The 12041-nt window shown below is 41.6% G+C and overlaps 1 protein-coding gene across 2 annotated transcripts in view; it reads left to right on the top strand.

The window, feature by feature from the left end:
- Positions 1 to 12041, top strand: part of KIF16B (kinesin family member 16B) — a 3050718-nt gene that overhangs the window by 2951319 nt on the left and 87358 nt on the right. The window contains exon 25 of one of the 2 annotated variants that reach the window (XM_069608345.1): positions 2221 to 2304. The exons of the other annotated variant lie outside the window; for it this stretch is intronic. Coding sequence (XP_069464446.1) covers positions 2221 to 2304 — 84 coding nt within the window. The remainder of the gene's footprint in view (positions 1 to 2220; positions 2305 to 12041) is intronic. 2 annotated transcript variants of the gene reach the window in all.

The raw sequence follows: 12041 nt of genomic DNA, 5'->3' as shown, positions 1-12041 counted from the left end.
CTGAAGGCTTATTGTCTATTGTCTATTTTAAAACTTCAAATTTTAAATGTCGGAAATGTAATGTCGAAATTTAATGTCGAACTGTATTTTGCACTGAATCCTTTAAATTTGTCCCTTATTATCTGGAAATTGGATCTATGTTTTTTTAATGTATGTATGTATATTTTAAATTTGATGTAATGAATGTTTTTTTTTTCTTTTTAACTTTTTTGTAAAGGTTTCTCTGTAAACCATATACAATAAATAAAAAAAATAAAAAAAATTAGACGGTCACAAACTGTTTGGGGCAAAAGTGAAAGAATCCTTGGAGATGCTTAATGGCTCCTACGGCACATCTAAATCCCTGGGAATCACTGTTCATCAGTCCCCAGCCTCCACATTGAGGGGTGATCGTTTCACCTACTGCGCTATGTGTCATGTGCCCTCCAGTAAGCAAACCCAGCTTCGTTTTTACCTGCTAAATCAGGGGCAGTGAGGAGGAGTTGTCGCCTCCACTGTCCCCTCGGCTGTTCCTGGTCCAAAACACCTTTACTTTGGAATGTTTCTATTGTTCAGGTTCAAAATGATTTCCTGAATGGATTAGTCCTAAGCAAGAAAATATTTTGTGTACACCGGCAGAAGAACCTACACTATTAAGTGACATTATCACTTCAAAAGTCCAAGTGTCTATGTGACTTCCATCATTTCACTGGTGCAATATGTTTAGAGAGCAGGGTAGTTTCGCTTGTGAGTGGAGAAAGGGCACTTTGGGCATAGCTTGCCATTAAAGGGCTGGGCACTGCGCCCTGCATTGGCGTTCTGGACATGTTGCTGATGATGATACTTTGATTAGAACCTCATCAACTAACATATATTTCTTGATTTGTTCTCTGTTTGGCTAGTAGTTTATTATAGTTTACATTATGAAAGGATAAATGTTGGATGTATATGTCATAGCCAACTTCGCTTCAGCAGTTAAGGTTTGACTCTGGTGTATTAGATTAGAGAACATTTCCAAGAAAATTAGCTAGAGATTGTCATTGTGCCATTTGTTTCATTAAACATATCTTTTGGATCAGGGGTAAACATTTCAAGTTGCATTCCACTAGCCAGGCATAGAAAGTATCTTGCCACCTACATTCTCCCAATGCACAGACCACATCTCTGCTTACTCGCCAAGAGTCGGTTATCACTCCCCAATGGCTAGTGGTGGGTGCACATTTTGAGGGCTACTTTAGATATTTTATTTTTTTCAATTTTCAAACATGTTGTGATGACTTTGCTCAAGGGTGAGGATGTCCTACTTGCAACCACTATGATTTTTGTGAAATTACATTTCTGCTTCAAATCCAACTTGTCCAAACTTAAGTGATCCTGGCCAAATATTTTCCCCCTCTCCTTAAACGTTCTTATCCGACAAATGTTGAAATGCTTAGAAATAAACTGAATAGTTGTATGAACCGCTGTATTCATTCAAAACGTCTGGCAATGGTAGGAAATGGTGAAGTGACAACATTGCTGTCTTTGGAACCAGAATATCCGGATCCTAATTTTAGCTTCCTTGCTTTACCTTGTGAACATCTTTTTTTCACTCTGCTTCACTTCCCTGATCTACAATAGTTATTACATTTCGCATGTAAACTAACATGTGTTCAGTGCACATTCATTTTCAACCCAAACATCTCGAATGTATTATTTATAAATAGCTTAACTTCCATGTATAGCACTGTCTGGGAGCCAGGACTGTGCACATTGAGCCTAATCCTTAAAAGTGCTCCTGTCTAGGCTGCTTGGCCTGGCTGGTGTTTATTTGATTAAGCCCAAATTGTGTGAGATTTTTCTCACACATGTCAAGTGCTCGAATGAACTCTGTTTTCCAAGGGTTTACCAGCATGACATGCTTTCCACAGTATGTGCGATTTCCCACAAACCTAGTTCCCTTGATGGGGCATTTTTTGTGCATCTGTGGGTAGGAATGCATTTGTAAGGAGTTAATGGGGGACTGAATCATTAGGGGCCTGGTGGGATGGGGGTGCCATTATGCCTATTTGGAGATTCAGGGAAGCCTCTTCTTTGGGTAGTGCAGGTATCCAGCCACAGACCTGGTAGAAAATGTACACCTCCCCAGGAAATGAATCTGCCAATTACTTGGTCACTGCTTCTCCATTAAAATGAACTTTCTTGCTGTGTTTGAATTTCTCTTTGCTGTGCCACACATGAGAACTTTGATGTCTCTTCCAGCTCAGCAGTTTAGCGTTTCCCCCGAAGAAGCTCTTTGGGAACAAGGATGAACGAGTCATTGCAGAACGGCGGAGCCACTTAGAGGTAATGGTTATGAACTTTTCCAGCTGGAGAATATGCTTAGTTTGTGAAGATTCCGAGCGCCTTGACCAGAAGAACCGTTCCCATCTGGTTGATGTTAAATGGCCCTACTTAATGCGTGGAAGTAGCGTTCGCATCATTTAGCACCATCGAGGATAGCAGTGCTGCAAATCTTGGACTAATGAAGCAAGCCTCCTAAAATCCCCTGTCGCACTGTACACGAGCACTAGCTACTAGTCTGTTCAGGTCAAATGAAGCCATGAAGAATAACACGAAATAGGGTGAATTAGAAACCGTGATCACTATAGACAGATGGTTTGTGTAATTAACATTCCTGGACTGTATCGTGATGATTGTATTTAAAAGCTTGCAAGGTGAAAGTAAGCACTTTTAATGCGCATTTGCTTTACAGCTCTGGTCTTACCCCAGCTGGACAATTTGCATGCACTTCATCTCTGAAATGTCCAGGTTTTCTCTGGAATTTGTATAATGTTAAGAGAGGATGTGTAGCTTATTCCGTTGATTGACTCCATTACAGTTTGCATTTTTTTCATACCATGAGAAATGGCACCTGTTGTGCATTGTTTTGATTATTATTATTAAGCATTGCTCCACATATGCCATTTAAGGAACTCTTCATGTCAGACAAGGATCCAGAAGTGATAAATACTTTAAGTTAGCTCTCCATATCGAAGGAACCTGTGCCTTCAACCTCCCTGTTTAATGCCACAGACACAATACTGTGTCCCTCTTTCCACAATAAAAGGATAGCTGAACGCTGGTGGATGGATTACATTTTTCACCTCAAGTGTTTTTATACTGAATATTTGGCATCCTTTTATTCTTTGTGTTTCTTTCATTGTTAATTTGGGCTATTAGGTGGCAGAGCCACTTATAAGCCGAAACTATTGCCTTAGAGTATAGATAGGGAGAGATGACATATGATGAGGGACACAAAGTTTGAAGGTGCTGTTTGGCTATTTCCCCACCTATTAACTGCCAATGGCTATGCTAATCCTTATGGCCATTCCCACCCAAGTTCGGGCCCAAAACACCTCCTCATGGGAACTCTTTGAGCTACCTTTAATCAAGCCTTACCATCAAACTTTACACTCGAAGTTGCCTGCCAGTGTGTTTGCAAGCAGTCTTCTGAAAGCTATTTTAGGTTACTTAGTGCTGTAAACACGCTACTGGTGTAATTAAAATGTCGTAACCAGGTCTGCCTTCAGCCACTCGAATTATAAGCACTATATGCGTCCTTCATTGATGTCCTGTTTAAAACAAACATTGGCAAAGCCAACACTTTTGACTTGCTTATACATATTAGGCAAGTGCCTTCAAACTGTTGGCATTGCCAGTACTTGTTTTCTTGGCCCCCAGGGAAATATTTTCCCACTTTACACTTACCCTACGATATCACTGCATGGACCAGCAGCAAAGCTGTCATCCCTTTCTGTACTCGTAGGTACTTATTTCATCCCGAAGACCTTATAACCCATATCTCAGTGTTGTGGGTACGCAGCCTCATCTTACTACATGCCAATTTGTTTTGTGGGGCATACGAGATATGTGTTGCTTTTTCACTCTGGGCGTCAGAAGCCTGGCTTTTTCTCTAACTGCAGCTCCCGCTCCAAGATATTTTGGGTTGATTTGGGATTTTTCACTTTAAAGCATTTTAATAAACAGTGTGTTTACTGGGTATGTCAAGCAGATTGGAAATGTCAAACTGATTACTGAAATGTTAATTTGGGATAAACTAAGAGCTTAATGGGAATGTCAAGCTTACTGGTAGTTTACAGGGAATGTCAAATTAGGAGTTGAAGGAAAATCTTATGTTCGCTCAGAATGTCAAACTAAGAGCTGTGATGCAGTTGATATGAAACTGGCTTGAACGAGATTCCAAGCGAAAGCAGACTGCCTTTTGGAAACACCTGTTCCCTGTCGGCGTCATGTGATGAGAGCCACAGAAGTGCAAATCAGAGAGAGGCCGGATTACAACAAAGAGGAAGGAAGTGTTCTGCTTAATCCAGAGAGTCATGTGGAGAGATATTGTTATTATTGTTATTTGGCATTTATATAGCGCTCTATATATCATTGGTATGATCTCAAAGCACTTGTGGGTTGAATGCCCTTGGGGGCCAGAGTCCAGGTCAGTCGAGCGAGTAGGATAGTATAGGGTGCTTGAGTGCACTCAATATGTGTGCAGCTAGTGTGATTTGCCTGATGGTAGCTGCATCTGGGCACTAGGTGCGGTCGTAGTGAGAGATCAGTTGAATGTGTGCAGTCAGGTGGTTGTCTCCGAGACTGCATTCTGGCGGCATTAGGCCTGTGTAGGATGTTTGTGTGCAGCTAGTCAGATCCTTTGTGGGTTATAGCTGCGTTCTAGCAGGATGTTGAGGTGTTCATGGAGTATTGTTCTTATGTGAACTATGCTGAAATTGATCGAGGGGTATAGCTGCGCCCTATTGTGTGTTGGTGTAAAGTAGAGAGTGAGCATAGTGGTGATAGGAGAGGTGAGTGTCTGGAGTGGATGGTTTGTTCTTACGAGCCTGCTGTTCCAGGACTCGATTCTGGATGAGCTGGTAGTGGTCGTCCTTGTGTTTTGCTCTAGTGGCACTCGGAGGTAGATTCACAGCTAGGAGCAGTTTGCTCGGTCAGACAGTCATTATTCTTAGCCTTAGCACTATGCATCTCAGGGGCCCGGTTTCCAGGTCACTGGTTGTGCTTTATGGTGGGTTGTAGGGTAGGATTAGGCAGGATATTTGGTTATCGGACAGGAGATATATCGCACCAACGTAGTAACATCGAGGCAGTGACGCTAAAGCCTAGGCTGGACAGAGTCATTGTAGAGTCTGGGTGTTTTAGCATCTATCTGTGATCATATCTTAGGTATGTAGTTGGGCAAGGTATGGAGCGAAAGGGTATTTATCAACTTGATGGCACGAGAGGCTGCTAGGCCTGTGTAGTAGACTCAGGAAGCGGAGAGTCTGCAATTACATATCTTAGAGGCGTGCTGGATGTCATCTGTGGTATCCATTTCCTAATTCTGTCTTGGTGACTTATTGGTCGCATTCCGTGGTCTCTTTGCTCGGTATCTCCCTGAAAATGTGTCCACGCGCTGTAATTACTTTCGAATGTAATGTCATTGGAGTCATGGTCCATGATGATGATGGGTTTCAGCGGCCCTAGTTGGTCCTAATCAGGTTTGCGGAAAGAGCCAGGTTTTTAAGAGATTTGCGGAAGGCCATGTGATTGGAAGTGGCAGCTCAAGGATTCAGAGGAGCAGTGTTTTTCGAGGGAGGAATGGCCCAGCTTCCCATAGACATGGAATCAGTGATAAAGAACGATGAGGAAAGAACAATCAGGGATCAGGTATGTAAGCAAGAGACCTGTGAGTAGAACCAGCCACTGGGAAGACACTAGGTCACTGAAAAGGGCCACAGTTGGTCAGAAGGACGATAAAGAGAAGCATTGCCTGGGTGCCAGTGGTATAACATGAACTGAGCCAGTGAGGTCTACAAAGAGAGACATATCCCAGGTGCCAAATGCTGATAGAGCAGAAAGTCAGTTAGGATACCCAACAGCAAGAGCGTATAACAGTAGTCAAAAGTGGTGAAGGAATGAAGCACATGAAAGGCTTCAGGCGTGAGAAACAAGGAACAGACCCCCCCAAATCTCAAGACAAGCAAAACAAAAGGGAGAACCAGAGCCCCCAAATCTGTTCATCTCAAAGACATAAAGTAAGACACTGTATTTTGGGTGACCGAATACTTCCCAGAGTACAACCAAAGTGACAACATATTCTTTAATAAACCTTTGAGAGACATTTAGGGGAATCTTACTTAATATTTATTTTAAATAAACCATGAGAGATTTCTGTATTGTTAGTCTTGTTTGGTTGTGACAGCGTTTCACAAATGGAACCAGACTACAAGAAAACACTCGAAAACACTCGAGTGTAAATGCGAGTGCACACAGTGTTGGTACACACACAGTTTCATTTTCGCAGGTGTGAATACAATATTCCTAATGCAGTTCCACAAATACCCATTCTGTGTGCACAATGCATTTACAACCCCACATATTTTACCTTGTGGCCCATATGTTAGAGGTGTGATTCTCTTGGACCTAATACACAAAGCTAAAGAAAAGACCATTGGAAGTGAAAAGAAAGATGTTAAGGTTCACTAAACTAATCTCTCAGGCATGTACACCCACCAAAGCATCTGAAAGGCCTGCAAGGATTGATGGAAGCTGATTTCAGTTTTGGATAACAGGAGTGGTGTGTTTAGTTCTTGGGTCCCAGCCTCTGCACTGAGGGGTGCTTATCTTGTCAATCTCTGTAGAATAAATCTGTGAGTGAGAGTCACTCTCCACAAGGTTGGCAAACCACAATCCAAATTCCCGACTCCGTCAGAGCCTTATACTGTGATGGAGAAGTCCAATAACAGCTGAAAAGCCCAAATAGCAGGAAGGGTCTCATCCTTGTAAAGAGGCAGAGAAAAAGTGTAAGAAAAAGGAGAAGGGTTGCAGTGTAGCCCTTTCTCCTAATGAATCCACTTCCAGGTTCCACACTTGTTCCTCTACAAGGAAGTGCTACCGTCACTGTAGCTTTGGGGGGTTCAGCACCTACCAGCGAGTGCCTCATCAGCTTTTCCGTCCTGGCTAGTGGGGAGAATATGCAGTTAAAGATGTTGGACATGTTTGCACGGTGCCAGTGTCTTTGGCCTCAGTGCCATTGGGAATGCAAGGTTCCACTCAGCCTTCTCAGACAGGCAGAGGCACCACTGGGGCCCACCAGTGCATATTTGCAATCTCGGTCCAGGCCTAGGTATGGAGTTACCTCGACTTCAGTGCATCGTGGCTCCACCTTCCAGCATGTAGCCCTGGTGCTGAGCATCTTGGTGCTGCTCCATGCCGTTCTTTCTTAAGATGTGCCCCTGGCGGGTGACCCTGTCCCTTGTGGTCTTGAGTCCCTCTGGGAAGGCAATATGGGTGACTTACTAGAAAAGATCTAGGAGCAGTATGAATGTTTGGCCATCTTCACTTCTGACCTTCGGAATGCCAGTGGCCTCGAAACTTCTGCTGACTTGGAGGTTTTGCAGGCTACGTTTTATCATAGGGGTAAGATAGTCTTCTAGAGGCCCATTGGAAAGACAGTGGAGTTAATGTGGATATATGCACTATCTGTCTCCAACGTTGAGCTTGGTTTTAATGATGTCCTGGAGCACGGACCCCTTAAGGAAACATTCCTGCCCTTTAAAGCTTCAGCTTCTGGCACATGTCAGAGCAATTTAGCTGAAGCCTGACTTGTTCCCACCTGTGGACAAGCACTTTACCAAGAAACACCATCCTGCTCCGTCCAACCAAATGGAGGTAGATCACTGCTGCAGGTGAGCAGTGACCGGGTTTCAGCGTTCATATCACAATTGTAGGGTGCTGGGTCTGGATTCACTCTCTGTTGTTTCTTCCCGGTTTCTTGTTCCGGATTCACTCTCTGTTGTTTCTTCCCGGTTTCTTGTTTTGATGATGTATCTCTAACAGAAACTGAAAAACCCTGGCAAGTTTCTTGTATTTGAACCTCGGTTTGAGGCAGAGGTGTATTGCCGAGATACATGCTGGCACTGGCAAGAGTACAGGAATTGGGGCCCTCTTAACTTCCACCTTCCACCTCAGGGATAGGACTAGCTCTAGACTTTTCTCTGTTAGGCTTCACACCCCCAACTGAGAGGGGTTTCCATCCCTTATTTACAAGGCCTGGGTACTGGCCTTGAAACACATCTTAAACATGTGTTAATGTTGGAACATACGCAATAGTGTCAATGTATAGGTGTCAATGCATGACAACTGGAATCAAGCGCTGACTAATGCACAGATTTGATATGGTCCACTGATCTTAACACATGCATATAGGCATCTAAAATCATCTTCCTACATGTAATAAAATGCTTATCAGTGTAAGCACCTACCTATCTGTTTTTTTTCACTTGAGTTTATGCATCTTGCAGCCCGTGGTGCCACACGATCCAGTTTTCCAAGCCATCTGCACATCATCTTCAGGCAGTTCCAAAGATCTCTATTCTCAAAGTAAAACAAAAACGTGCTAAGCCCTCATCCACTAATGGCAAATATCTATAACTTCTACAGTGTAATACTCCTTATCCATGTGGGTCTGGGCGCTTTACTTGCCAGTTATGCAATAACTAACTATAGACTAAGATTTCATTGAGTGAAACAGTCTCAGCCTAAGAACTTGAAGAATACACTCCAGTAACACTCACTAATCTTTTTGATACAGTTGGTCATAACATTCTCATTCAACACCTCAAAACTTTTTTTAACATATCAGGATCAGCACTAGCTTGGCTGAAATCCTTTGAGTTCTAGGAAGCAGATATTCCAGCTGGGAAATGTTATCTCACCAAGCAGTTCTCTCCCCTGTGGGGCCTCACAAGGATCAGCAATGTTCTCCCTATTGTTTAACACTTATATGTACCCATTGGTTCAGATCATAGAAAGGTGGGCCTTTATGCTGATGACACTCCGATATTCCTGAACCTCCACAGGGATTTGAATGGAGGTAGTATAGTAGAGAAATAGATTTTTTTTGGCGGTGCAGTGATGTATGCAGGATAACTGCTTTTGCTTAAATGGCTATAAGACAGAAGTCCTGTCCTTTGGATGCCCGGCCAAACCTCCTCTCCCCTACCATGGCCTCCTATACCCGTGGAGGTGGTCAAGAACCTGACAGTTTTATTTGATAGCCAGCTCTCATTTGGTCCACAAGTAGATACTGATGTGTTAGTAAAACACACATTTCCATCTCTATAATATCAGAAAATGTAAGCTTCTTCTTGATGTGGGCTATTTGAAGAGCCTAGTTCATGCAATTATACTTTCAATACTGTATTATTGTATGCATCTTTACCTAGGCATGCCAACAAAATCCACCTCCAGTTACAAGCAGTGCAAAACCGGGCAGTGTGTACTATTTTTGGCATTAAAAAATGGGTATATATCTTTCATGCACGGACAGATCTAGGTTGGTTACCAATTGAAGCAATGATAGTGCTGGTACTTGTGCACATTTGGAAAAATACAAACAGTTAGCTCCAGAGTACATATAAAGCACGCCTCAGAAGTATATACCCTGCGGACCTCGAAGATCAATGTCAAAGATCTGCTGGTCGTTAACAAGTTCCACAAAGCATCATATGGGGGAAAATGGTGGAGATATTGGGCAGTCTTCTTTTGTCTAAATTACGTCCATCAGAAATATTTAATGCTACAAAACATTAAATGTCAATGGAAAAAGTATGTGTGCCCATTTTACATACCTTAAGGTAGAGAGTTCATCTGTTATTTTATCTATTCTGTTTTATGTACTTTGTTTTCTATTGGTCTGTCAATACTTTGTACAGTGCCTTAAAACTAGTCTTTGTACTAGTAATATGTCTGGGCTCAATACATATTTTTACTACTACCTGTGAGGTTGGCATCATGGAAGGAGACACAGACAACAGATTCAAAGTTGAACAATGTTTTATTACATAAGTCAGGATAGATTAAGGCCTAACTTGCCCTATACTAAGGTGGGATTTCCCTACCTAAAGAAACTAAGGAACGTCAGTGTCAGTAAGTTCTACAGTAAAATCTGTCTGTATCTAAATCCTATACTTGTCCCTCCACATGGTTTTGTATTAGTTGTGAGGGCAACAACCATAAATCAAGTAGTGTTCGAAACATAAAGTTCTGAGCTACTTCCAGCTTCCAACTCTGGCTTATTCGCCAGCCTTCTCTCCCAAATGTTCACCACAAAGTTCAATTTCTCCTCCTTTGAATACTAGAGAAAATACAGTTTTCTAAAAGTGATGGTTCCCTTCCCCAAGTTTAACACAGTTCCAAGGCAACACAGTTTCAGGACACCAAAACTCAGGGTTCCCTTCCCCAAGCTTAATGTCGATATCAAAAGGAAATATCTTGAAGCTTTTAGTCTTTCAACTGGACTTACACAACTCAGGGTTCCCTTCCCCAAGTCGAATGGTTATCCAGAGCAGTTTTCCGTCTTTCACCACAGCAAGTTTCCTTGTTGACATAAAGGAGTTATCTGGTCAAGGCCCATTTTCAGACCACACGGTCCACCCGTTACAGGTCAAGCGACCAGGAACTTTCAGGTTTCCCTCAAAGTTCAATATTAGTTTTATTAGCCAGTTTCTTAAAGTGCAGCTTCACAATTTTAACACATTTGTATATTTCCTTCAGTTTAGCTTCGTTTTGATTTTTACTTCAATGTTCATCAAGGCTGGTTCCATCTTGTATCATTGTATTTATATAATGTGTTTCAGTGTGTTATCTGTGTTGCTTTCAATCAATCAAATATATTTTGGCTTCTGCTATTTAGTTCTGTGTTCAGCTTACTTGCTGTATTCCAAATAGTGTTCAATAAATGTGGGTTTTGTTCAGTTCATTCAATATTGGATTCAAAATAGTACTTTTCACTTGGTTCATTCAATTCAATATTTTTTTTATTTTTTTTTTTATTTTGGTTGTCTGAAAAATCAACCTTTCAAAATGTCATCGTATTATTATTCAAATACCAGTAAAAGATAATAAAAATGTCATCTTTACATAAATCAATCTTAAACACTATTAAACAAACACACCCTAAATTTTCAAATCATATACACAACAGGAAAAGACACAAAATAGAGAAATATAATGGTAGACAGAAAACTAAAACCGTCATGATTTCCAACAAGGGATAATTGACCTCTCCCTTCCCCCACAATCATAATCCCATCAGGTATAGATTCCGGAGGCCACTAGTGTAAGATTCACATTAATTAAGATGGAATTACGGCATTAACAAATTGGACCAATGCAATCTGTATCAGTGTTTTGTAGTTGGATAAGATGTATGCCCAGATTTCCTCACTGGAGCGAGGTGATAAGGTATGACTGCACTTATCAAACAGTTTGTTCCAGATCAAACACAATGCACGACAGTCAACTATCAGATGGCACAATGATTCAATTTGGGCAGGCTCCTTACAGTATCGGCAGTATGTCTCATCTTTAGAAATGAGACGTCTCCTTCCTAGGATCTGCCTTGTGGCACATAAATTCAACCGAATGCGCAACATTTGGGATCTTACATAGTTAGATGGGCATTTCACTAAGTAAGGTTCCATAGTGCACATTCTTTTATGCAATAACAGTATGGTGCCCCCATCCACATAGGCCATACATTGATTGCGAGCATGAATCCAGTCAACTCCATACAATTAAAATGTTGCTTTAGTTGGATTTTATAATAAGAGTTCAAGAGTAATGTCAGCATTAATTAGAGCCTCGAACACATACTCAGTCAATTTTTTTGAAAAATCAAGACACGATGTAAAGCGATGGTTTGCAAGGATACACAATACATTGAGAGACGAGACGTGGCGCCTAATATGCATTTTGTATACAGTGAGCAAAATTTCCACACCACTTGGATGTGCATGGATATGCTGCCTAATTCATGCCGAAGTAGTGGTAATGGTGTACATTTAGGGAGCTTTAATACGTTTTTCCAAAAAGAGGCTTCATAATGGTCCCAAAATTATCTTAACTTAGGGGATCCTGTTTCAGCTCCATAAGTAATGATAGAAACCACTTTTTGTTGATAGAAACTCATTATATGAGTTAACGTACATTTTCCATATCTATACAACAGAATTCTAGCTTGCGATGATAAT

The sequence above is a fragment of the Ambystoma mexicanum genome, chromosome 4q (assembly GCF_040938575.1).
Source record: "Ambystoma mexicanum isolate Mex_15411 chromosome 4q, UKY_AmexF1_1, whole genome shotgun sequence".
Classification (NCBI taxonomy): Eukaryota; Metazoa; Chordata; class Amphibia; order Caudata; family Ambystomatidae; genus Ambystoma; species Ambystoma mexicanum.
The sequence above is the reverse complement of the archived record's forward strand: the minus strand, read 5'-3'. Positions and strand labels throughout refer to the sequence as shown.